The 23,136-nt window shown below is 42.9% G+C and overlaps 2 protein-coding genes across 3 annotated transcripts in view; one reads left to right on the top strand and one right to left on the bottom strand.

Moving 5' to 3' along the window:
* Window positions 1-14,298, top strand: part of cltca (clathrin, heavy chain a (Hc)) — a 29,901-nt gene extending 15,603 nt beyond the window's left edge. The window contains exons 7-30 of the mRNA XM_056442211.1: window positions 1,115-1,312; window positions 1,548-1,748; window positions 2,145-2,297; window positions 2,487-2,609; window positions 3,149-3,286; window positions 3,384-3,548; window positions 3,659-3,839; window positions 4,597-4,760; window positions 5,442-5,567; window positions 5,662-5,804; window positions 6,412-6,646; window positions 6,770-6,892; window positions 6,974-7,119; window positions 7,214-7,397; window positions 7,491-7,683; window positions 8,352-8,509; window positions 8,594-8,866; window positions 9,000-9,317; window positions 9,453-9,584; window positions 10,027-10,137; window positions 10,246-10,416; window positions 10,502-10,723; window positions 12,523-12,598; window positions 13,052-14,298. Of these exons, the coding sequence (XP_056298186.1) occupies window positions 1,115-1,312; window positions 1,548-1,748; window positions 2,145-2,297; window positions 2,487-2,609; window positions 3,149-3,286; window positions 3,384-3,548; window positions 3,659-3,839; window positions 4,597-4,760; window positions 5,442-5,567; window positions 5,662-5,804; window positions 6,412-6,646; window positions 6,770-6,892; window positions 6,974-7,119; window positions 7,214-7,397; window positions 7,491-7,683; window positions 8,352-8,509; window positions 8,594-8,866; window positions 9,000-9,317; window positions 9,453-9,584; window positions 10,027-10,137; window positions 10,246-10,416; window positions 10,502-10,723; window positions 12,523-12,598; window positions 13,052-13,185 (4,068 nt within the window). The 3' untranslated portion in view covers window positions 13,186-14,298. The remainder of the gene's footprint in view (window positions 1-1,114; window positions 1,313-1,547; window positions 1,749-2,144; window positions 2,298-2,486; window positions 2,610-3,148; window positions 3,287-3,383; window positions 3,549-3,658; window positions 3,840-4,596; window positions 4,761-5,441; window positions 5,568-5,661; window positions 5,805-6,411; window positions 6,647-6,769; window positions 6,893-6,973; window positions 7,120-7,213; window positions 7,398-7,490; window positions 7,684-8,351; window positions 8,510-8,593; window positions 8,867-8,999; window positions 9,318-9,452; window positions 9,585-10,026; window positions 10,138-10,245; window positions 10,417-10,501; window positions 10,724-12,522; window positions 12,599-13,051) is intronic.
* Window positions 14,299-14,425: 127 nt separating this feature from the next.
* On the bottom strand, window positions 14,426-17,045 carry ptrh2 (peptidyl-tRNA hydrolase 2). Of its 2 annotated transcripts, none has more exons than XM_056442228.1 (2): window positions 17,023-17,045; window positions 14,426-16,086 (listed from the first exon to the last, which is right to left on the bottom strand). In XM_056442228.1, the coding sequence occupies exon 2, from the start codon at window positions 16,074-16,076 to the stop codon at window positions 15,561-15,563; it is 516 nt and encodes a 171-aa protein (XP_056298203.1). In that variant the 5' UTR covers window positions 16,077-16,086; window positions 17,023-17,045; the 3' UTR covers window positions 14,426-15,560. The 2 variants fall into 2 exon arrangements, with proteins under 2 accessions (XP_056298203.1, XP_056298199.1); XM_056442224.1 differs by lacking the exon at window positions 17,023-17,045 and adding an exon at window positions 16,759-16,905.
* Between the last annotated feature and the right edge of the window lie 6,091 nt (window positions 17,046-23,136).

Raw genomic sequence — 23,136 nt, 5'->3', positions numbered from 1 at the left:
TACCAATTTGAACATTATCTTCGTGATTTAAATCTTTCTTACGACTTGGTGTCGCTTCACTTGTATGTTTTTTTAATTCCAGTATTGTTGCTTACACACGGCCATAACTGATTCCCAGTAGCTGTCAGGAAGTTTCTAATTGGTAACTGTAGTCACAGGTCGGCACATGATGTCAAGAGGGAGGCACAGCCTGGTGCCCTGAATCCTCTGAGTGCTGGTCCTCATCCAATCACGACCTCCACCGTATCTCTTTGCAGTTTTACTCTTCTCTGTTTGTGTGTCACTTGATACAACAGTTTGTCATCTGATGCTTGGCGCTCTTGTTGTGAACCGTTTTTCTGGCACACTTGTCTTTCCTTTTTCCATCAGACTCTGATCATGTAAATGTTGCATTGTAAATGAAGTATTGGCCCACTTATCCAGGGGATTTGTTGTACCTGCAGTGTTTTCTTTATTATTCTTGACTTTAAGATTGGCCAGCACCCAATAGAGATGAAGAGGCCAATCTTAAAGTACTTGCTGAGTAGAACACAGAATCTCCTCCAAGGGATCTTTTATTTTCTCCTGTCTATTTTGTCCATGTTTTATTTCATCCAGACCACCTCCAATTAGCTGATCCACATTAGAGTGAGTGACTCTGCTTTAGTGGCTCGAAGAATTAGTCTAGTCACCCGTGTTAAAAGCTGGGGGCACTGACCTGCTGGTCTTGTTTGTAGAGGGGCCTACACTGGCTGACTTTCTCCTTTCACCCCCTACCCTTTCCTCCACCCTGCTCTTTTCATTCGACTCCTTTCTGTTTATGTTGCCAGACTTCTCACAAGCCATGCGTTACACTGACCCACTAATAATACATTTGCATTCAGCAGCCACAACCCAGGGCCAGGCAGCATTTAACTGGTGTTTAGCGCTATTGCCCACAATTGCATTCAGCTGAGGTTGCCCGCTAATTTCTGGTACAGGATGTGAATATGTAAAACATACTGAAAGGAAATGTGGTGTTCCCCATCCGATTTACACAAACGACTCTTTAAAAGAAGATCAAATCTTTTAGCCTGACCCTGTCTGGGCTCTCGTGAACTGTACTGCAACATTCTCTATTGTCCCTGTAACACAGGTGCTGTCAGTCTGTGTGGAAGAAGATAACATCATACCCTACATCACCAACGTGCTCCAGAACCCGGATCTGGCTCTGCGCTTAGCTGTTCGCAACAACCTCGCCGGTGGTGAAGAGCTCTTTGCACGCAAGTTCAACAACCTGTTTACTGCTGGCAACTTCTCCGAAGCCGCCAAGGTTGCTGCCAATGCACCAAAGGTACCCCCCCCCCCCTGTTAGCATAGGACCAATCAATGGCTGAATATGAAGGAATGTAGTGTCCACATGGTTGTATTTATTGCAGTGTTAAAGTGTTGGATTGTATTATAATGCAAATTCTAAAAATATCTACTGCCTTTGTTTTGTTACAACTGAATTTCACATTTCATCCCTGTTTTGCTGTTTATCAGTCATTGAGATCTCATCACCTTCAGTTGACCTTTCCCCCTCTCAGGGTATCCTGCGAACCCCAGATACCATCCGTCGCTTCCAGGGTGTTCCGACTCAGCCAGGCCAGACCTCCCCTCTGCTGCAGTACTTTGGCATCCTGTTGGACCAGGGCCAGCTCAACAAGTTTGAGTCCCTTGAGCTTTGCAGGCCTGTCCTCCAGCAGGGACGAAAGCAGCTTCTGGAGAAGTGGCTGAAGGAAGACAAGGTATTGCTGATCTCCATCGCTGCCAGCTCAGGAAGAGCCTCTTCCTTAGCTGAATGTTTGTTTATGTGACTACTATAATGGATCATGTGAGAACATCTGTTATGTCAGGAATTGTGAAGTTGCCCTTAGAAATGGTAGATTTGGGTGGTTCTAAACTGCTTCAATGGTAAACAACATAATCTGAGATGGGGGATATCATTTCATGGATATTTAATTTTTCGTATTTTGCATATATTTGGTCAATATATTAATGATTGAAATACACATACTTGCTATTAATTTGTTTAACCTAAGTATCCTCCCCTTTTCATTTGACAGTCGGTATATATTTTCATTTCAACGCTATAATTATCCTGAATTGCCTCCAATGCTGATGTTGGTTGTCCTACATTTCAGTTGGAGTGCTCGGAGGAACTGGGTGACCTGGTGAAGGCAGTGGATCCCACCTTGGCCCTCAGCGTCTACTTGAGGGCCAACGTCCCCAACAAAGTTATCCAGTGCTTTGCGGAGACTGGTCAGTTCCCCAAGATCGTCCTGTACGCCAAGAAGGTATGTCTGTCTGGCTGTGGGGACGTTTTATCTCTAAGTACATGACCAATAAAGGAGAAGTTGGACTGTGCAAAATGCCCTTTTAAATAGAAAGCTTTCCCTAATATGCAATTCAAAGATGTCGTTTTAAAGCATACTGTAAATGAAGATGTACGTCTCAATGAAGTGTATACATTGTTACTGTTCCAGGTGGGCTACACCCCAGACTGGATCTTTCTGCTCAGGAATGTAATGCGGATCAACCCAGAACAAGGCCTGCAGTTTGCCCAGATGCTGGTCCAGGATGAAGAGCCACTAGCTGACATAACACAGGTCAGAGGAAGAGATGAGGGATTTCCAGTGATCATCTGGTTTTGCTTATTAAGTAATTCCTAATTATAAAATAGTTTCTAATATCTAAGTTTCAATCCTTTCCTTAAAATTTGACAAAGTATTTGGCTGAGTCACATGACTCCCCAACATCTCTGAACCTCAGCTATTCTGTGGCATGAAGGAAATTCTCCTCTTTTACTTCCCACCACTGCTGACACATTGCTTTGCAAATGCCAACTGCTGACGCAGCTTTCTCTTTTTCCTCGAGCTGCTGTACTAAAACAAATCTTTTACAAATATTTGGAAGTGGGACTGTTCAGACATCTTTCTTTGCACCTCTCTTGTAAAATTGTTTCAGTGTTTCAGAACTTTAGTTGACTGGCAAGAGTGTGATGCTTATGTTGGACGAAGGTGTCGTGTACCGATGGTTACAGGGCAGAAGTACTTCATTTTGTACAAAAAAGTTCTGACTATCTTTTGCAGCTAAATAAACATGGTGTGTCTTCCTCTCTTGAGCGCTCTCATTTGTGTCTGTGCAGATCGTGGATGTATTCATGGAGTACAACCTGATCCAGCAGTGCACCTCATTCCTCCTAGACGCTCTGAAGAACAACAGACCCTCAGAAGGACCACTGCAGACACGCCTGCTGGAGATGAACCTCATGCATGCCCCGCAGGTGAACACGCCTACACAAACTTTACTTCAAGGAGTCCAGCTGGGGTGAATTTCTTTTCTTTTATTTTTGTTTCTTTCTTGCATTGTCATGTTTGCAGGTCGCTGATGCTATCCTGGGCAACCAAATGTTCACCAACTATGACCGTGCCCACATTGCCCAGCTGTGTGAGAAGGCTGGACTCCTGCAGAGAGCTCTGGAGCACTACACCGACCTGTATGACATCAAGCGTGCTGTGGTGCACACGCACCTGCTCAACCCAGAGGTAGGCTTATGTCACTGCGTGAAAAGAAATGAGAACTAGTTTCTCTTTTTCCGGTTGAATACAGACAATGGTTGATATTGTGTAACCATATGCTTAATTCAAACCTCCAGTGGCTGGTGAACTTCTTTGGTTCGCTGTCGGTGGAGGACTCTCTGGAGTGCCTCAGGGCCATGCTGTCGGCCAACATTCGCCAGAACCTGCAGATCTGTGTCCAGGTGGCTTCCAAGTACCACGAGCAGCTCACCACACAGTCTCTTACCGAGCTCTTCGAGTCCTTCAAGAGCTTTGAAGGTGAGATCCTAAACTTTCGTCGATTTGACACTTTCTTTCAGGAAACCCTTCTTGGTGATCTTTCTTGTCGTATGAAAAAAATAAAGTGTGCGTGTCAACTGCTCCGTTATACTTTTGGAACGGATGGGTGTTAATAGGATGAATCATTGTCGAATACTTTGCTAAACTATGTCACTGTTTATTATGTCTAAAAATTTTGAAGGATACATGCAAACTGTATTTGCTCTTACATTACTGTAATTATTTCCTGTGATGCTGCTCATAGAAAATCACTATTTAAGCCTTGCCTTTTTTTCTGCCAGTGCTGTCGCATTCCCAGACTTATGATTTGTGTAAACAAAGAAACAAGTTTTCAAGTTCATGGACACTGATGACATCAGAGACTCGCACTACTGAAAAATAGCCAATATAACCTTAAGTGCAGATGTTTTAAACATCAGGGCAATTCACAGAGCAAGACATCAGATGCAGCCATTCCCCAATGCCAAGTTACATATATCAGTCCCCCATTATCAGTTAGAACAGCAGACCCAGGACCATCAATACATTGTGCAGAATCATGGCCTGGAGGAGATTAAGTTCACCTCTGCTATAAGTGGAGTATTGAAGTATAAAGGTTCAATACGCTATTTAGGGAATAGCTACATTTTAAATATCAGTTATAGCTTTTAGGATGTATTACTGGATCCATAATGCTATAATTATATTGGTGATGTTGTATAAGCTTTAGCCTAATAAAAGTGACTGTCTCTCTCAGGTCTGTTCTATTTCCTGGGCTCAATTGTGAACTTCAGTCAGGACCCTGAAGTCCACTTCAAGTACATCCAAGCCGCCTGCAAGACGGGCCAGATCAAAGAGGTGGAAAGGATCTGTAGAGAGAGCAACTGCTACGACCCTGAGCGCGTCAAGAACTTCCTCAAGGTAAAGATGCAGGGACAGCTGGAGCGATCATAGGCGGACATTTTACATCTCTTTTCTTCCTTTACCTGGTCCATTCTTCTAATGTGGTCACACGCTCCCTTTTTGTTCCTGATCTGCTTTCTTGCTGTTTTTATTTTAAATGTTGATTGTTTTTTTAATACCATTTTAGTCTTCAGGCAGAATCTTCATTCCTCATCTCCAATAAACTAGTTTTTAAAGTGCGAGTCAGTCTTTACAATGCTGCATGCTATTAAAGAAAAAGCATCACATTTTGACCCCCTTCTATTGATTAGAAAGTAATTATTGTTACTGGCAGATCCCCAGTAGTGAATTATCGTTTGTGCTTTTCCTCTGTCGTCTTTGGAATGGCAGGACATGTATCAGGTAAAATCGATCCTTTTCCAAAGTACAGGATTGGGATTTGTACGGAGGTGTACATCTTTTTTAAGGAGGGTATATTTTAAAATGTTTTCAGTGGCTCTGATGAGTCACCATTTTACGCAATACAGTATTGTCATATCTGCAGTAAGATAAATCTATATTATATTCCTAAAATGACATGTAAATTATAATTCCAAGTGCGGTGTTAAAAGATGCGTCAAGATTTGTTGATTTGTGGCTTGAATACTGCTGTTGTATTGTCTTACTCAACCTGGTGTCTTTCTCTCCACTGACGAACAGGAAGCCAAACTCACCGACCAGCTGCCACTCATCATCGTCTGTGACCGCTTCGACTTTGTCCATGACCTGGTCCTCTACCTGTACCGCAACAACCTGCAGAAGTACATTGAGATCTATGTTCAGAAGGTAAGGGCTTCAAATGCATCATGACGATTATACTACATGATTGTATTTCAGAAATAAGATAATGAGACGTATCGTTTAATTTGTTTCGTCTTAGGTGAATCCTAGCCGTCTGCCTGTTGTGATTGGTGGTCTCTTAGACGTGGACTGCTCAGAGGATGTCATCAAGAGTCTGATCCTGGTCGTCAGGGGACAGTTCTCTACTGATGAACTAGTCGCTGAGGTGGAAAAGAGAAACAGGTGCTGCACTATTCTACTTTAATGTTTTTTAAACTTAACGAATACAAAAAAGTAATTTGGTTCTACCAGATGGGGGTTATGCCTTCTATTTAGAAAAATGTTAATCGGGAGGGAAAAGGTTGTGCCAGCCAGTAGTTGCATTTTTTTCTGAAATACCAGAAGGTTAAGAAGATGAAGCATATTTGAAATTCGGATGAGTTTACTATGATTGACAATTTAGCTTAGAAACAGAAGCTGTGCTGTGGTATAATTACTTTCTTTCACGACAACTTGTGTGATATTTATCAAAAATGTCTGATTATTCATTCTTCTCAGAAATGGACTGCTTTCTGTCGCAGTAATATCAAATTTAAACGTTTGGAATTTTATTGGCAATAAAACACTTTACTGATGGTTTTAAAGGAGAGTGAACCTTAGTTAAACTTATTTTGTATGAGAAGTAAATGTTGATTACAGTAATCTACAGATGAATCTTATTCAATTCAAAAAGTCTAACACGGACCGTGTCTAGCTAGTCCTCCGAGTAGGATTTCATGTGTGCTTCATTCCCGTCTGAGACATTGTGTGAGCACTCGAAAGGACGTGCTGACATCCGTCCTCCTTACAGACTGAAGCTGCTGCTGCCCTGGCTGGAGTCTCGTATCCACGAGGGCTGCGAGGAGCCCGCCACCCACAATGCTCTGGCCAAGATCTACATTGACAGCAACAACAACCCTGAGAGGTTCCTGAGGGAAAACCCATACTATGACAGCCGTGTGGTGGGAAAGTACTGTGAGAAGAGAGACCCCCACCTGGCCTGTGTGGCATACGAGAGAGGACAGTGTGACCAGGAGTTGATCGACGTGAGGATGAGCTTTTTCTACTTTCCTGCATCTCACTGGTGTATCTAAATGTTTCAGTTCACCTATTTTTTTTCGCTTTCAATGTGGCGGGAAGAATTGTAATTTATGGTCTTCTCATATCAGGTGTGCAATGAGAACTCCCTGTTCAAGAGCTTGTCTCGCTACCTAGTGCGCCGCAAGGACCCTGACCTGTGGGCCAGCGTGCTGCTGGAGAGCAACCCCTTCAGACGGCCACTCATTGACCAGGTAAAGTATACTCAAAACAAGTCTCATCCCATTTGATGCAGCTGCGTGATGTTCTCTAAGCCGCTGTGCCTTGGCCCACAGGTTGTCCAAACGGCACTGTCAGAAACCCAGGACCCAGAGGAGGTATCCGTCACAGTCAAGGCCTTCATGACCGCAGACTTGCCCAACGAGCTCATCGAGCTGCTGGAGAAGATTGTATTGGACAACTCGGTCTTCAGTGAACACAGGTGTTTACTTGAAACAGTATTGGATTTCTTGCCTTGTTATTTCAAAATCAAATGGCAAAACTAAAGTGTCTCTGTTCATTCCCCCCCCCCACAGAAATCTGCAGAACCTGCTGATCCTAACCGCAATCAAAGCCGACCGTACTCGTGTGATGGAGTACATCAGCAGGCTGGACAACTATGACGCTCCCGATATCGCGAACATCGCCATAAGCAACGAGCTCTTCGAGGAGGCCTTTGCCATCTTCAAGAAGTTTGACGTCAACACCTCTGCTGTGCAGGTCAGTCATTATCTCATAAATAGCTAAAGCAACGTCTTATTGACTAAAGAAGCAGTGATCATCAAAGTTCCTTTTTTAAAATTTTTAATCTAGGTGCTGATTGAACATATTGGCAACTTGGACCGGGCCTATGAGTTTGCAGAACGCTGCAATGAGCCGGCAGTGTGGAGCCAGCTGGCCAAAGCTCAGCTCCAGAAGGACTTGGTTAAAGAGGCCATCGACTCCTACATCAAAGCCGATGATCCCTCTGCTTACATGGAGGTGGTACAGGCTGCTGATAAGAGCGGTAAGGAGACTTGTTGAGCTTGCGTAAGAAAAGCGCAGCACCGCACTTGGTTGAAGATACATTTCATCGTGACCAAAGTGGCTACTCTGTTTCAGGCACAGCAAAGGGCTTTTTTTTTTTTAAACTGATCAATCACTCTGATCAGAAGTCCCCTTTGTTTGCAGTCGTCCAATATGAATCGGCCATGTTGTGGAGTTTTTATTTTGGTCCTCCAGGGGTATTTGCTGATAGTTTTATTTCAGCTAGTCGCTCAAGTTTTTCTCCTCCCAAGCATACCAACCCCCCTATAAGCGTTTTGTGGCGACCTCTCAAAGGCCGTATCCAGCCCATAGTGACCACCCTTCTCCCAAGCGGAGCTCAACTCTTATCTGTGCATGAGACCAGAGGGGAAGATGCGAGCGTTCAGCCCTCGTTACTTTTTGTATCTTCTAACTGAATCGCTGTGGTTTAAGTCCCTGATTGTACTTTCAGATGTCTGCTTTATTTGTCTGTTTTGAGTAAATGCTGATCAAAACCCAACATTTCCTCATGTAACAAATAATGGGAAAGAATTCAGACTAAATTACATTTATAACCAAAATATTGGTGCTCTTGTTAGCTGCTATTCAATAAGAACAAGCTTAATTAACTTAGATGTATCATTTAATATCACCGTCTGTGTATTTCAGGAAACTGGGAGGACTTGGTGAAATTCCTACAGATGGCTCGTAAGAAGGCCCGTGAGTCCTACGTGGAGACGGAGCTCATCTTTGCCTTGGCCAAAACCAATCGCCTGGCTGAACTGGAAGAGTTCATCAACGGACCCAACAATGCTCACATCCAACAGGTCAGCCTTGCTCTCATACAACTCTCTGTGAACACGCTGTCGGGCCAAAACATTAATTCTGTGGTCATTGTTTCTGGTATGTAGGTCGGTGACCGCTGCTATGATGAGAAAATGTATGATGCCGCCAAGCTGCTGTACAACAACGTCTCCAACTTCGGTCGTCTGGCTTCAACTCTGGTGCACCTCGGGGAGTACCAGGCTGCTGTGGACGGCGCCCGGAAGGCCAACAGCACTCGCACCTGGAAAGAGGTGTGCTTCGCCTGCGTGGATGGAAAGGAGTTCAGACTGGCACAGATGTGCGGCCTCCACATCGTGGTGCACGCCGATGAGCTGGAGGAGCTGATCAACTACTACCAAGTAAGCTGGGAACAAGGGGATTTTCTATTTTCTGGGTGTGTGTTTCAACACATCATGTTCATTTGCGACTACAATCCTACATGCATGCAATAACCCACTTCTACCACATTCCATTGTCCCTCCTCTCACCCAGGACCGCGCTTACTTTGAGGAGCTCATCACCATGCTGGAAGCCGCCCTGGGCCTGGAGCGTGCTCACATGGGGATGTTCACGGAGCTGGCCATTCTTTATTCCAAGTTCAAGCCCCAGAAGATGAGGGAGCATCTGGAGCTCTTCTGGTCCAGAGTTAACATCCCAAAGGTCCTGAGAGCAGCGGAGCAGGCTCACCTGTGGGCCGAGCTGGTCTTCCTGTACGACAAGTACGAGGAGTTTGACAACGCCATCATCACCATGATGAACCACCCATCAGACGCCTGGAAGGAGGGACAGTTCAAAGACATAATCACCAAGGTATCGTTCGATTTGTGGTCAAAATTAGAAATTTGTGTTTTTTATGCCTCTGTGTTGAGCTATTATTGCAAAACTATTGACATGGTTTAACTTGCACTGTTTTTGCTAATTATTGTGTCTGTTTTTTCACCGTAGGTAGCCAATGTGGAGCTGTACTACAAAGCCACCCAGTTCTATCTGGAGTTCAAGCCATTGTTACTGAATGATTTGCTCATAGTGCTTTCTCCCAGACTGGACCACTCCCGTGCCGTGAACTTCTTCAACAAGGTACACTTTAATCTCATTGTGACAAGAGATGATGGGGTGTGACAAACTTTCTGTTTCTTAGGATTGAGTGCTTTGCCATCAACCTATTTGTGTGCACAATTTGAATTTGCATATTCTGAGTGAATCTCTCTCAATTCTAAAATAAATCTGTGTGAGCCAAGAAGGAGACTGTAACGTTATGTCTATTAATACATTAAATGAACATAATCGCCATATTTCATCACGTTTTCCACCATTTTAGATTTGTCTGTCTTTGACTTGTTTCTTATTCTTTTGCAATGGTTTTATTGCACCTGAGAGGAGAAATAGTGCCACCTACTGTCTATTGCGATGACTCCTAATATTTGACAGACTAATTTGTCGATTTTTGTGAAATTCTGTTAAAATGAAGGATGTAAATTTGGCTCATGAGATGATGCTGAATGTACACGTGTGTCCACAGGTGAAGCAGCTGCCTCTGATCAAGCCCTACCTGCGGTCAGTACAGAGCCACAACAACAAATCAGTCAATGAAGCACTTAACAACCTCTTCATCACAGAGGAAGACTATCAGGTGAGTGAGAAGAGAGCCTTCCACTGTGCAGCGGTCTTTTGTTAAATTTTTTCATATCGGACATTTCCTTATTGTTTGACTTGACGGTCTCCCCTTTTCCCCTGTTAGGCACTGAGGACATCAATAGATGCCTACGACAACTTCGACAACATCTCACTGGCCCAGCGCTTGGAGAAGCACGAGCTGATTGAGTTCAGGAGAATCGCTGCGTACCTCTTTAAGGGCAACAACCGCTGGAAACAGAGTGTGGAGCTCTGCAAGAAGGACAAGCTCTATAAGGTGTTTATATCATTGACCTTTACTCTCACTGACTGTTTCTGATGCACTGTGTCCCTGAACCCGTCTGTGCTGTGCCCCCCCGCAGGATGCCATGCAGTATGCGTCGGAGTCCAAGGATATTGAGCTGGCAGAGGAGCTGCTGTCTTGGTTCCTCCAGGAGGACAAGAAGGAGTGTTTCGCCGCCTGCCTGTTCACCTGCTACGACCTGCTGCGGCCTGACGTGGTGCTGGAGACCGCCTGGAGGCACAACATCATGGACTTCTCCATGCCGTACTTCATTCAAGTCATGAGGGAGTACCTCAGCAAGGTGGGTCAGCTCTTTTCTGAACGGAGACACAAACTGGTTTTGATATAAACAAAGCTCGTATAGTGGAGCAAAGCGCCTGTCGTCCTGTCGGAGGATTCAGGGACGAGCGGAGCACATTTGAGTTTGTCCAGATTAATTCAGGTTCTCTTCTAGGGGCAGCGTGGCGGATAGCAGGCCAGTACTCTGAACCAGGTTTTAACTTTCCGTATTCTGATTATGTGCAAGATCATTCAAACTACAAAAATAAGTCAGTCATCTCTTCCTGTTTTGATCCTTTGCAACAATGTGCCTTTCAAACATGGAGAATTTCAGCTTCCGTTTTGTAAACTATCTGGTTTATTGCATATTGTCACATTTTTAATTCTTACCGTTGTTTTCCTTCGACCGTGGAAAGTATTAAATGACACTCAAAATGATTTCCAATAGTTGTCTGTTTACCAAAATTCTTATCCAGGGAAACTATTTTAATGTCGTTTTCCTATGCCGCAACTCTTCTCTTGCAGGTTGATGCGGTAAATGAACAGGTGAAAGCTAAATGCTCTGTATTTGATCTAAAAGGATTTAGCTCGGAAGACTGCAACCTCAAGTGTGCATTCATTTTAGCTACTCATTTTGACAATCAGTGATGAGTGTAAACTGTAGTTGTTGTGGAACTTTGTCTGTGTAGTCCCTAATAATGCTAAGTCTGAGGAAATGTAACTAGCCATCTGCTGCAACAATATAGGATTGGAGATTTCATATTTTGCATTTTGACTTCTGGCATTAACTTGCATGCATAATCGGTTAATCGAAAAATAAATTGGATGTTATTGTATATAATAAATTCAATGACGGCCATCTGAAGTACAGTGCCTCTGTCAGGAGAGATTAAACATCAACGTGTTAATCCAGTCAGAGGCTTCAATTACTTTATTAAACCCCTGCTATTTCTCATAAAAGTGCATTTCCTCACAAATACCGACACTGCACAATATATATATATGTTCCTTTTTTTGTAAGGGTTATTTAGATCCCGGGTATAGGATCGAAGCATGTCCGTCACGCCTCTTGCTGATACGTAGCAGCAGGCTGTTTTTATTTTTTGCCTGGCTTCATGTAGAAGGTCAGGGAGCACCTGGTCTGAGACTCGCTCTCCTCTCTCCTCCCAAACGGCCGCTCAGTGCTGCAGCCTCTTACTCACTGCCAGCGGTGTAACACAAAGAGCATGAGAACTGTGTTCTGAAGAGGCATGGAGAAACGGAATGATAAAAGCATAAACGTGACGTGAGAGTGCACTGCTGAGCCAGCCTTTACTTTTACCTCTGCAAATAACTGCATCCAGTTGCTCTCGCCCATCGTCCTGGTGTGTACGTTCTACATTCTGCTCATTGTTGCATCTGACTGGTTGCCTGATGTTTTTCTTCTTGCTGTCGCTTTATTTAGTCATGCACTTATTTAAAGAATTGGCCGCTTTTATTGTTACATCAGACAGGCCACCCAGATGGTTCTTCATCTTATTTATTATTACTATTTAAGACTTCGAATGCTAGAAGTCCAGCTTATATTTGGTGCAAACTGTAGACATCTTGGCATACTGTCAAAATCTCAGCATAGTGTCAAAAGCACTGGTTCAATCCCGTGAAATGGTCTTGGTCCTGACAGTTGGGTTTTGTGTTTGTTTTGCTGCTGCGTGAAATCTGCGTAGCGTGGCAGCCCACTTGTCAGAAAAGTCATCACAGATTAGTTAATTAATTTGTGTCACCGTTCAGGGGATTTTCAACTTGTTTAGTGATCAATTAATTGTTTTTTTTGCATTGCAGGTCGATAAACTAGAAAGTTCAGAGTCTGTAAGGAAAGAGGAGGAGCAGGCAACGGAGACGCAACCCATCGTCTATGGTAACGGTCCTCTCATTACACCCGTGTCTATTTCACTGACCAAAGGCAGCCGTCGTCCCTGCATACCTGTATCGGACTAAATTTAAAACCCTGAAAAGTATTAACTGCTTTTATAGCTGCTCTAGAACATAAAATAGGCGTTCATGTTACAGGCCTTTTTGAAAAAAGATCTGTTTGATCATTTTAATCTCAGTAATCTGAGTTTTGTAAATGAGGTTCTGGTATTTTACTATTTTCTTTTAATGCATTTCAAAGTAGTTTCTTTTAGTACCACAACTGGAGAGGATAGTTTTTTTTGTTTAAAGCAACAACAAAATACATCTATATGAAAACCAATGAGAATGCGCTGTTACCAAATCTTTAGAGTTTGACATCAGAACTGTGGCTCTTGTGAGAATAAAACAGGCCGGTTCCAGTGTTTGAAACCTTACCTAGTGGGTGCATTTCTTGCAGGCGCGCCCCAGTTGATGCTGACAGCGGGCCCCAGCGTACCTGTGGTCCCCCAGCAACCTTACGCCTACGGCTACCAGGCGCCTGCAGGATACAGTCAGCCAGCAGCCCAGCCAGGCTTTGGCTACGGCATGTGAAGACCCCACCCCCAGCCGGGAGCTACCATCCATCCATCCCCCTCAGTCCTTCACCAGACCATTAGTGTCTTTCTCTGCCCCCCCACCCGACCCCACCCCCACAGGGAGCAGGGAATAACAGACAACCCTTTTTCCCCTTTTCTTTCCCCCCTCTTTTTAAACTGTCATGAAGGACTCAGTTTTATTTCTGTTGTCAAAGAAAAATATTGAATCGCAAAGATTAATTCTCACATTCCATATTGACTAGATTATTTTTTCTTTTGTCTATTTTATTTGAATAGGAAATGGTTTATGTACAATGGGGGGGCTTGTGAGAAGAGCTAGTCCTCTTCTCAGTTAAAAAAGATATGTTGTGAAGCATCTGATTTGCACTCTGTAGTGAAAAGAAAATTAATGTAGAACCTCTTCCTTTTGATGTGTGTGAGCAGCTTCTTCTGTCGGACTGTAAAACGCATTTAATTATTGTATATTCAGACACAAAAAAATGCTACTATGTTCTTCTATATTTGAACATCAGACCGCCGCTTCCATGAGCACAATCCTGAAACGCTACACCTGTCATGTCCCCACACAGGAATCCAAAGGAGTGTTTTACATATGATTTGCAGGAAAGTTTGATTCTTCTCTGCAAAGCCTAGGCAGGACTCTCCAGACTAACTAGTATTCAGACGTTTCCATCTTTAAGTAATGCTCGGATGTGGGACTGTTCCACCTCGGGAGGGACTGCAGACCGGTTTGACTAACGTGCCCCTCTTGCTGCAGCGGTTTGGTTCTGCTGGATATCATTCACTGTGGTGGAGCGTAGAGGAGAGATTTGTCAAACGTACTTCTCCTCGGGTCCTGTAAGGAGGGTCATCTTTAACTTGTTTCAGTTGACCCGCTCCAACTCAGAACCCGCATCACAGGACTTGGTGGTAATTTGAAGTTTTTATCAAAGGCTTTCGTGTATACAGGAAATCAGTGATTAACTCGTTGAACTTATATTCTTATCTAAATTACCTTAGATTGATATTGTGCACTTAAGATACTTGATTGTGCATAATCAGGATCATAATGAATGAAACCGCGGTTTTGTTTTCCACTTAAAAATAAAGGCTTCTTGTTTGTCAAGAACAGTATGGTTGTGTCTTACTTATCCTCTGCAAGAGTCCCATTTACATTAGTGTATTGCTGCACATTAAAAAATCTGTAGTTATTTAATAAATAAGTGTTAAACAATTGTATCATTAAATCTGACAACTGGGTTTTGCAACTTTTTATTTTTTTACCAAAAAGGATTTTGCGCTAGTTTACATTTCTTTGTACATCACTGACAAAATGTTGCAAACCAGTCGTGGAGAACATTTTGATTTCTTATGCCTAGAATAACGTTCACCATTTCTTTTCTCATCTGTGGTAACTGTCCAAGCTCCTGATTCAGCTGCATGCAGCAAACTGGTGTGGAAATGGATTATAACATAATCCTCTAACTCTTAACCTGCGATGTCTCGCTGAATAGGCTCTGGTCAGTTCAACAGCAGCCTTGGCTCACTGTACGGTTGTAGTCCTAGCACCCTCTGGTGGTACAAACCAATGGGTGCTACAAGTAGCGCAGACCAACAACTAGTTGCAACCATTCATAAAAATAACATGGCACCTCAGAACAGCTGAACGTTTGATTTGTCATGGCTCTCCTGTCGATGCACACAAGACAACATGGATGCGATTGATTTTAGCTGGAGGCATTTTTTCCTACTTTTATGTGTAACAAACTTTTAGGATTGTCAACTAATGCAACATCTTAAGACCAGGAAAAATATGCAACATGCATATGTTTTTTTGAGAAGGGGTGGGCATTAACCACTCTACTGCAAAATGTCAGATGTTTGGCAGTGACCTATTGTATCCTGTGAAACCTTTACACTGTAACCATGACTATCATTTCAGAATTAATTTTTGGGTATTGGCATTTGTCTCTACTTTTATTACTAGATCATTTTAAGTCTGTGCTCATTCATAGAAGGCAAGTCTAGGTGGATTATCAACATTTAATTTAAACAACAATTATGGCATTGCTATTTTGCATACCAGCTCACAGCCATTGTTAACGTTATTAGTAACGCCTACTTTGTCAAGTCAGTGTCTGCAATGAAAACTATTTTATTGTGCTGGGATTCTGTTGACTGAGCATCGTGACTTCAGACACGGTGGAGGACTGAACATAAGCGGTGCTTGTTGTGTTAATGCTGATGTCACAAGTAGCAGTCAATTTATTCATATAAAGCCGTTGCTGGTATTTGAGTCGACAAATGTGATCAAGTGCCCAAAACAAAATCAAGTAGTTTTACATGTAATTGGGTCAATTGTTTCATAAAAATAGAAACTCATAGACCCAACTAGTAGAGTTTCAAGCCTCCGGTGACTTTGTCAATCAGATCCGCTGGGCCAGGTCCAATACCCAGCACAGTGCGTGAGCCGGGTGCGATTTGAGTCCGTCCTGCGTCCTGAATCAGGCTGACAGGAAGCCCTACTTCTTTGGCATGACCCAGCAGATCGATCAGGGTGTCCTCATCGGGGGCCTTCACCACCACCTTGGGCTGGCCGCAGTACTCCCACTGTTTGAGGAGCTCGGGGTTCCTGCGCTGAACCTGCTTGTAAGCGGACACGGCTGCATGAGCGCACTGGGCGGCGACCTTCCCTTTGCCCATCTTCAGGTCGTTTCGGACCACTAGTATCATCTTGAACTCGCCTCCTTCGCCCATCACGTTTGCTTCACCAGCGCCGTTCCCCATCGCTGCCATCAAGCTTTTGGATGTGGGGCCCAAGCGAGCCCGAAGGTGCCAACCAAGCAGAAGCCCACAGGCCAGTCCTGATAGTGCACCCAGGCCCAATGGGCCGTATGCCAAGTCCATATTCTTGAGCCTGCAAAAAGACATGCAAAATGAAGGTAGTTAATGTCCCAGCTACACCTATACACTTTAAAAGTCAGACTTTTGTTTTTTGTATTTGAAACATTGGAAGCAGCCATTAAAACTCCCACGAGGTCCATTCAACTGTTCTGGAGCTTTTGATCTGACTCTTTCCTCCCCAGTCTGTGCACTAAAAAGATGGTTCCTTCATGTTGGCTTACACATCGAGATTAAAAGTTAATCTTGAAAGTTTCAGAGCGGCTACTAATTTTGTTAATAAAAGTAATGTGTCCAAATGTATAGTAGCATAAAGTGCATGATGCCTGTAGTAAAACTTAATCAGTTAACGTTTTGTTCCCATAGTGTTTAGTAACTGACTAATAAGATCTGGCTACACATTTAGATTAAAAAAAAAAAAAACATCAGACTTAGGGTTCTACCAAATTGTTAGTTGATGCATTTTATAAACTAAGGACAACTTCGCGTGCTAACGATAGCTAGCTACCGTATTTAGTGGCGCTGTCCATGCTAACGTTAGCTTCCGGGCTAAGAAGCGACTCCGCGTCCTCTCCTAACACCTGAAGTATCAAACATATCACTGCCGAACAAATAGTTGATGTATTCCAGTCCCTCGTTGTGCCAACCAACACGAGGCATGGCAGATTCCACTAGTTACATGTCATACCTGCTGCTTTGCTCGGCGTGCCAACAGCAACATGAACGAAGCTTCAGCTCCTTGATTTATTGTCTCTTGGTGATGACGTCACAGCACCACGACTTCCCCAAAGTAGAACATCTGCTATTTTAAATTTAACTGTAACTTATATGTTTTGTCGTCACAAATTGTCAATGTTTTACTTTCATAAAGTGCCCCAAATATGTTGTATATAATACTGTTGATGTATATCTTAAATGATACCTTTTTTCCAGAAATAATTGGGTTTCATACCACAGCTCTCAAGTTTTGAAGACAGGCAAGAGTGACATTTCCATCAGCACCCCCCCGCAGAACGAAATTTTCGGATACTTTCGTCAGTCGCGCGCAATTCCAGGATGCTATATTTTCATTGGTTGCTGGATTAAATCTTACCCAGATACAGGTTTTTTTTCTGATTGGCTATTGTGTAGCCCATTTCTTTTTTTTGATTGGCTGATAAGTGGCCTCACAGCAGAATTCCAGGGGAGCGCTTGATTCCGCCACGGTGAGGGCAGCGCGGCTCATGTTTGCGCGCTGCGGAACATTAAAACATTAAATAGCCGAGTTTTTTTCAGCGTGAGAAATACGATGTGTTGAGGGAGTGCGTGACTTAAGACCGAAATGCGTGAGTCTCACGCTCAATGCGTGAGACTTGAGAGCCCTGCAATACTATAGTGGGCATACACCTCTCATAAAGCAAACTTCATTTAACAGGGCTCTCAAGTTTTGAAGACAGGCAAGCGTGACATTTCCATCAGCACCCGATGCTCACCTGTGCGCGCATCGCAGCTGAGCGTTGCGCGCGCCGGCATAAAAAAAAAAAATGTTCCCACCAATATGTATTAAATTATTCCCCAGAGTAAGAGTTATACTCTTCATTTCATAGCTTTCCTCTTGGTTGCACTGCTTCCAGCCCCAGGTTGAGATTTGGAGGGCTGGTCTTTATGTTAGATCTTTTATCCAATCATATTCAGCCATCGTGTGTTGCCAGGGGGCTAAAATCTGCCCTTAGGCCTTCAGAATCAACATTGCGGGCGCTGGTAGCTTAAAGTGAATGGGAATGAAAATGTTGTGTCAACCAATCAGCTTTAGAGTTGGCTCCTGAAGGCCAGCTAGCTGGCCCCGGCACAGGAGCCAGCTAGCAGGCGTAGTGCGTGCACGTCTTTTGATTGGATTACCAATATTGAGAGGCGGGGCCTATGGGCAGGTATATGCAGAACCTCAGAACTAGGAAACTGAATTTGATAAACGAATTAATTCGTGTACTACTAAGCAGTGGCGTCCCTAGGTTAAAAAACCCGGGGCTAAAGCCCCGGATATTTTTTTATTAGCCCCGAATGTTAATTTCAAAAAACAAAACAAAAAGATTTGGCACACAAGCGGTTAACACCTCCAGGTCGCACGTGACGTCTTCACCCAAAAGCAGCGGAGTCAGACTGGCAGCAGGCGCACGTAACAGCAAGCTGCTGTCTGAGAGTGTTTCTATGTCTACACATTTCGCTGCTTCACTCCTCTGGGCTAAACCCAGCGCCGCCGCTCCCATAACGCGCATCGCTCTGCCGTGATGCGCGCCGACACATCCGCACACACAGGTGAGCACACTCTCACTAGAAAAACTCACTAGCACCCCCCCCCCCCCCCCTGCACAATGAAAAGGTGAAGAAAAATAGGGAAATATTGAAAAAACTCATTAATTGTGTCATGTGTTTGGGTAAACAGGAACTTTCATCTTCATCATCACGGTGAAACTGCTTTGGGTGCGACAATGCGCTGTTTAGTGAACACACTGTAAAAAAAAAGTTGGACTTAAAGCTCAAAGTTTGTGGACCAGAAATGGATAGAAGAAGAATATTAATATAACTCTGTTGCACTCTTCCCCTGCAATTCTCTGAATAAAAATGTCAATTTCAAGGTGACGCAACGCCTGGTTATCATGCGTCTCTGTCTAACTGTAGAGTGTCTTGAGCCATGGCATCATAATGATAGTAATAAGAGGTGGATTAATTCGGGTGGGACTGTATAGGACCTCACTGAAGGCCCAGGCCCCAGGCCCACGGCACGCCACTGCAACTGCTTAATACTGTAAACAATTGTTGTAAAGAAAAGGCATTATACTGTTATTTTAATGTTTCTTCTGTCCAGAAAAACCTCACTACCCTCAAATAAACTGTAGATCAGAACATATGGTATTCCTGACCTTGAAGTTAGGCATCCACAAGTTGCACATTTGGAGAAAACTAATAGAAGAAAAGGGTTAAACTTAATTAGTTCTCTGAATGACACACACATTTCTGTAATTTATCAGATAAGAAGATGGTCTTTGGTCAATATAAGTGGAAAAGAAATCCAAAGCCATTTCATGTGTTTATAACGGGTGGTGCAGGGACAGGTAAGAGTCATTTAATTCGAGCGCTGCAATACGAAGCAACACGTTTACTATCCACATTGTGTGGTCACCTTGAACACATTTGTGTATTATTAACTGCTCCGACTGGCATTGCAGCATTCAATTGACATGCCTAAACTATTCAACTATTCACTAAGCATTGACACAGATACAAAATTACCATACACGCCTTTGGGTGAGGAAAAGATTAATAGTCTACGTGCCAAGTACAGTAATCTGCAAATCTTAATAATTGATGAAATATCCATGGTTGATCATAAACTGATGGCGTATATTCATGGTAGATCACAGTATATCAAAATATATGACGTCTGAATGATGATGGAGTAAGATTGTGCATCTGGTTGGCAATGGAGTTGGTAGAAAAAATTTTTTCTTTTCCTGCATTACAAGAGATCTATAACATTCTTTGATATCTTTTGTCATATATGGCAATCATTTAAAAATTCATTTATAAGTCATCCAACTATATTAAATTAAATAAAGGCCAATTATGCATTCATATGCATTCATGCTAATGTGATGTCATGCGCACGACTGAATGGTTGAAACATTATGAAAGCCAATCTCATTTGTTTTATTTGTTGTAATGTAATTCCTTTAAATAAATAAATACAAATACAGTTAGATGGATATAATCAGGTAAATGTGTTTTTTAAATAATTCAATAATTAAGAAAGGCACTGTGGCGGTTCTTCATAATGTCAGCAGGTGGTATGGTACAGTAATTTATATTCACAATCTGTTATTCAAATGAAGATCCGCATGAGGTTTAAAAATCCCTTTAACCGTTTCAGGGTTGTATTGGTAATATGTTGAAATTATATGAGCCTTATTTGTATGGTTCTCCCACACAGCTTCTTCCACTTGTTGCCTCTCTTGTCAGGACTGTGTAGATGTGAACAGACCAAGCTCTGTTAAAACCCTCTGACTCTCCTGTGTTGTTATGGTGTTATAATAAACATATTTATGATTTATTAACCCTCACATTATGCAAAAAATATGAGCAAATATAACAAAAATAACCAATTCATTGTATTGTGGCTTGTCAGATAATTCAGAAAGAATAACAATAAGATCAACTGATCTACGCACTATAATTACAAGTATGCAATAAATATATGTAATTAAAATGAAATGGTCAATATATTTTGTTTTTTTACCCACATCTGTCATTTTCTTATTTATAAAATCGGATCTCTACTCATCGTTGCATTAATGAACAAGGCAAGTGCCTTGCTGAAGGGCACCTCACTCCCAAACCTGTCCTGCTGGGTTCAACACTAACTTCTAGATCAATACTGCCATCTCCTGAGCAAAGCAGAGAAGATAGATAGATAGATATATACTTTATTAATCCCCAAGGGGAAATTTGTCGTTACAAGTAGCAGCACCAATAAACCAAACACACAAGAATAAAAACAAAAACAAAACACAAATATAAAAAACAGGGATGAAAGATATAGAAGTATACAAAGTAAACAAAACAAAATATATATGTACATCTACAACACACATGCATACACAACACACAACATCAATGACAAATCAAATTCAAAAATATTAAATATAGACAGTGTGCAAAATGCAGAGTGTGTATATGTGTGCAGTGCAAATGAAATGTGTGTGTATGTGTGTAGTGCAAACAAATGAAATGTGTGAAGTGCAGATCAACATAGTGTAAATATGAAGTTATTATTACAGTTCTTGCACTAGGATCTGGCAAGAGGTGATCTGTTATAGAGCCTCATAGCCGTTGGCAGGAATGTTCTCCTGTATCTGTCCTTGTGGCAGCGGAGCGTGAGGAGACGTCTGGAGAAAGTCCTCCTCTGTCCCTGTAGGAGGTGGTGGAGAGGGTGGTCCGGGTTGTCCAATACGGACAGCAGTTTCTTCAACGTCCTCCTCTCCACCACCTGTTCCAGGTGCTCCAGCTGGCAGCCGATGATGGAGCCAGCCTTCCTAACCAGTTTGTTAAGACGGCTGGTGTCACCGGCTCCGATGCTGCTCCCCCAGCAGACAATGGCAAAGTGCAGCACACTGGCGACAACCGACTGGTAGAATAACTCCAGCATCTTGCTGCACACGTTGAAGGATCGAAGCTTTCTCAGGAAAAAGAGTCGACTCGTCCCCTTCTTGTACACAGCGTTGATGTTGGCCTTCCAGTTCAGTCGGCTGTCGATGGAGACGCCCAGGTACTTGTACTCCTCCACCATGTCCACGTCCACTCCCAGGACACTCAGAGGTGGAGGAGCTGTCACCTTCCTCCTGAAGTCCACCACCATCTCTCTGGTCTTGGCCACGTTCAGCCGAAGACGTTCATCGGCCCACTTTACAAAGTCACTCACCACTGTCCTGTACTCCTCCTCCCGTCCATCCAGAACCACAAGAACCTACAAATACAAGCCGGTAGAAATGTAATATGACATGATACCGTTTGGGTTCACAATCTCCTGCTCCTCATCTTTTCAAAGAACACATCAGAATGTTTATTTTGGCAGCAACATCCCCAATAAATCTGAGACACATGGGCATGATGTCAGATACGGTATTTTATTTAATATGTCATGTGTACAAAATAAAACAAATACCTTATTGTCCCACATTTACAACACTGTGCTGTGGATAAGAGATGTGGGTGATCTCATCGAGCTTGTCTGCTCCTTATCAATTCAATTTGAATTCAAATTTGGAGATGAGCACAAAATAATATTCTTTACAATGTGTGAAATGCAGTGTTTAGAGCAGATTAAGTGCTTTATAGTTAAACACGATAAGCAGACAGAGATCCAGCTTAAAGATAGCATATGTTCTGACATGCTGCTGTAAACCGAGATGAATGCCGAGTGGCAGTTAGCTGAGGGGTGACACATGAGGGTTAATAAGTTAATAAGTGTTATGGACGACTGCGTGAATAGGAATATAGAGACTGAACAGATTGATGTGTAAATGTTTGCCTTTATTTCTCAGAAGTTTTCTTGGGGTTTAGAAGTTATTCCTTCAAAAATGTCTTGCTTTAAAGGACGCTGTGATTGAACTGAAAAAGTATAAGAGGTCCACATTTTTCCCAAAATCGTTCTGTCATAAATCGGGGTGTATTTATTTTAGGATAGTATTCTTTCACCTTTCTTTCAGAACAGTCGGCGACAATGATATACTGTTGTTGTGACATAATCACGATGCTATTGTTCTCATAATAAAAGGTGAAGCACTACCTTTTTCTGGATATTTCACAAGAATACAACTTTAATCTGTAAGTATTGTGACCCTTCAATGCTCCGCTGTAGTCCCCACTGCGGTGTCCTGCTTCTGTCTCTCGTTTGTCAATAACTTTCTTTGAAACTTGATGCTTCTCATACACAAAAATACGACATGATATCTTAGCAGTATAGCAGAAAATAGATGACCCGAGGCCGCCTCCAAAAGCTGTGCTTGACACAGATATCCTACATTTTTTGCATTTAATTGTAGAGTATAAAGTAATTTAAGTCCTATGTTGTGAAAGACGCAGGAAACCGTGGCCCCTTGAGACTTACTCTTACTGCATCTCCCCTAATACGGTCCCAAGAGTCATTCAAACACTCAGGCACAACTTCCACCAGGCAGTGGAGTTCGGAAGTACTTTTCTCACTCTGATAAACAAGGTGACGGCGAAACTAAAACATGGCAACATGAGGTCTTCTGTCTCTAGTTGTGACCTGGAGAATGTGATTTAATTTGGGACATAACTGAGCTCTCTTTGCCCAAATTCATTCACTCTGCGTGAAACCTACTGAGGACTGAGACCTGTTAGAAGTGCGCTCCAGGAAAGCGATGCACTTATTTATAGACCTTTAATTAGACTGGCTCTCTGGAGGTTCTACCAGCCAAATGAGGAAATCTCCCCCTCTTTCTGTGTCTCTCTTATGCCAGCCTGCTTACCCCTCCCCCGGCAACTCTGTATCAGTCCTCGATCCCTCACT

Source organism: Pseudoliparis swirei, chromosome 3 (assembly GCF_029220125.1).
Source record: "Pseudoliparis swirei isolate HS2019 ecotype Mariana Trench chromosome 3, NWPU_hadal_v1, whole genome shotgun sequence".
Taxonomy (NCBI): domain Eukaryota; kingdom Metazoa; phylum Chordata; class Actinopteri; order Perciformes; family Liparidae; genus Pseudoliparis; species Pseudoliparis swirei.
This window is presented reverse-complemented; position numbering and strand designations above follow the sequence as displayed.

Bases quoted from the DNA above. Each gene is read 5' to 3' on its own strand.
- ptrh2 (XM_056442228.1), bottom strand. From the start codon at position 16,076: ATGGACTTGGCATACGGCCCATTGGGCCTGGGTGCACTATCAGGACTG.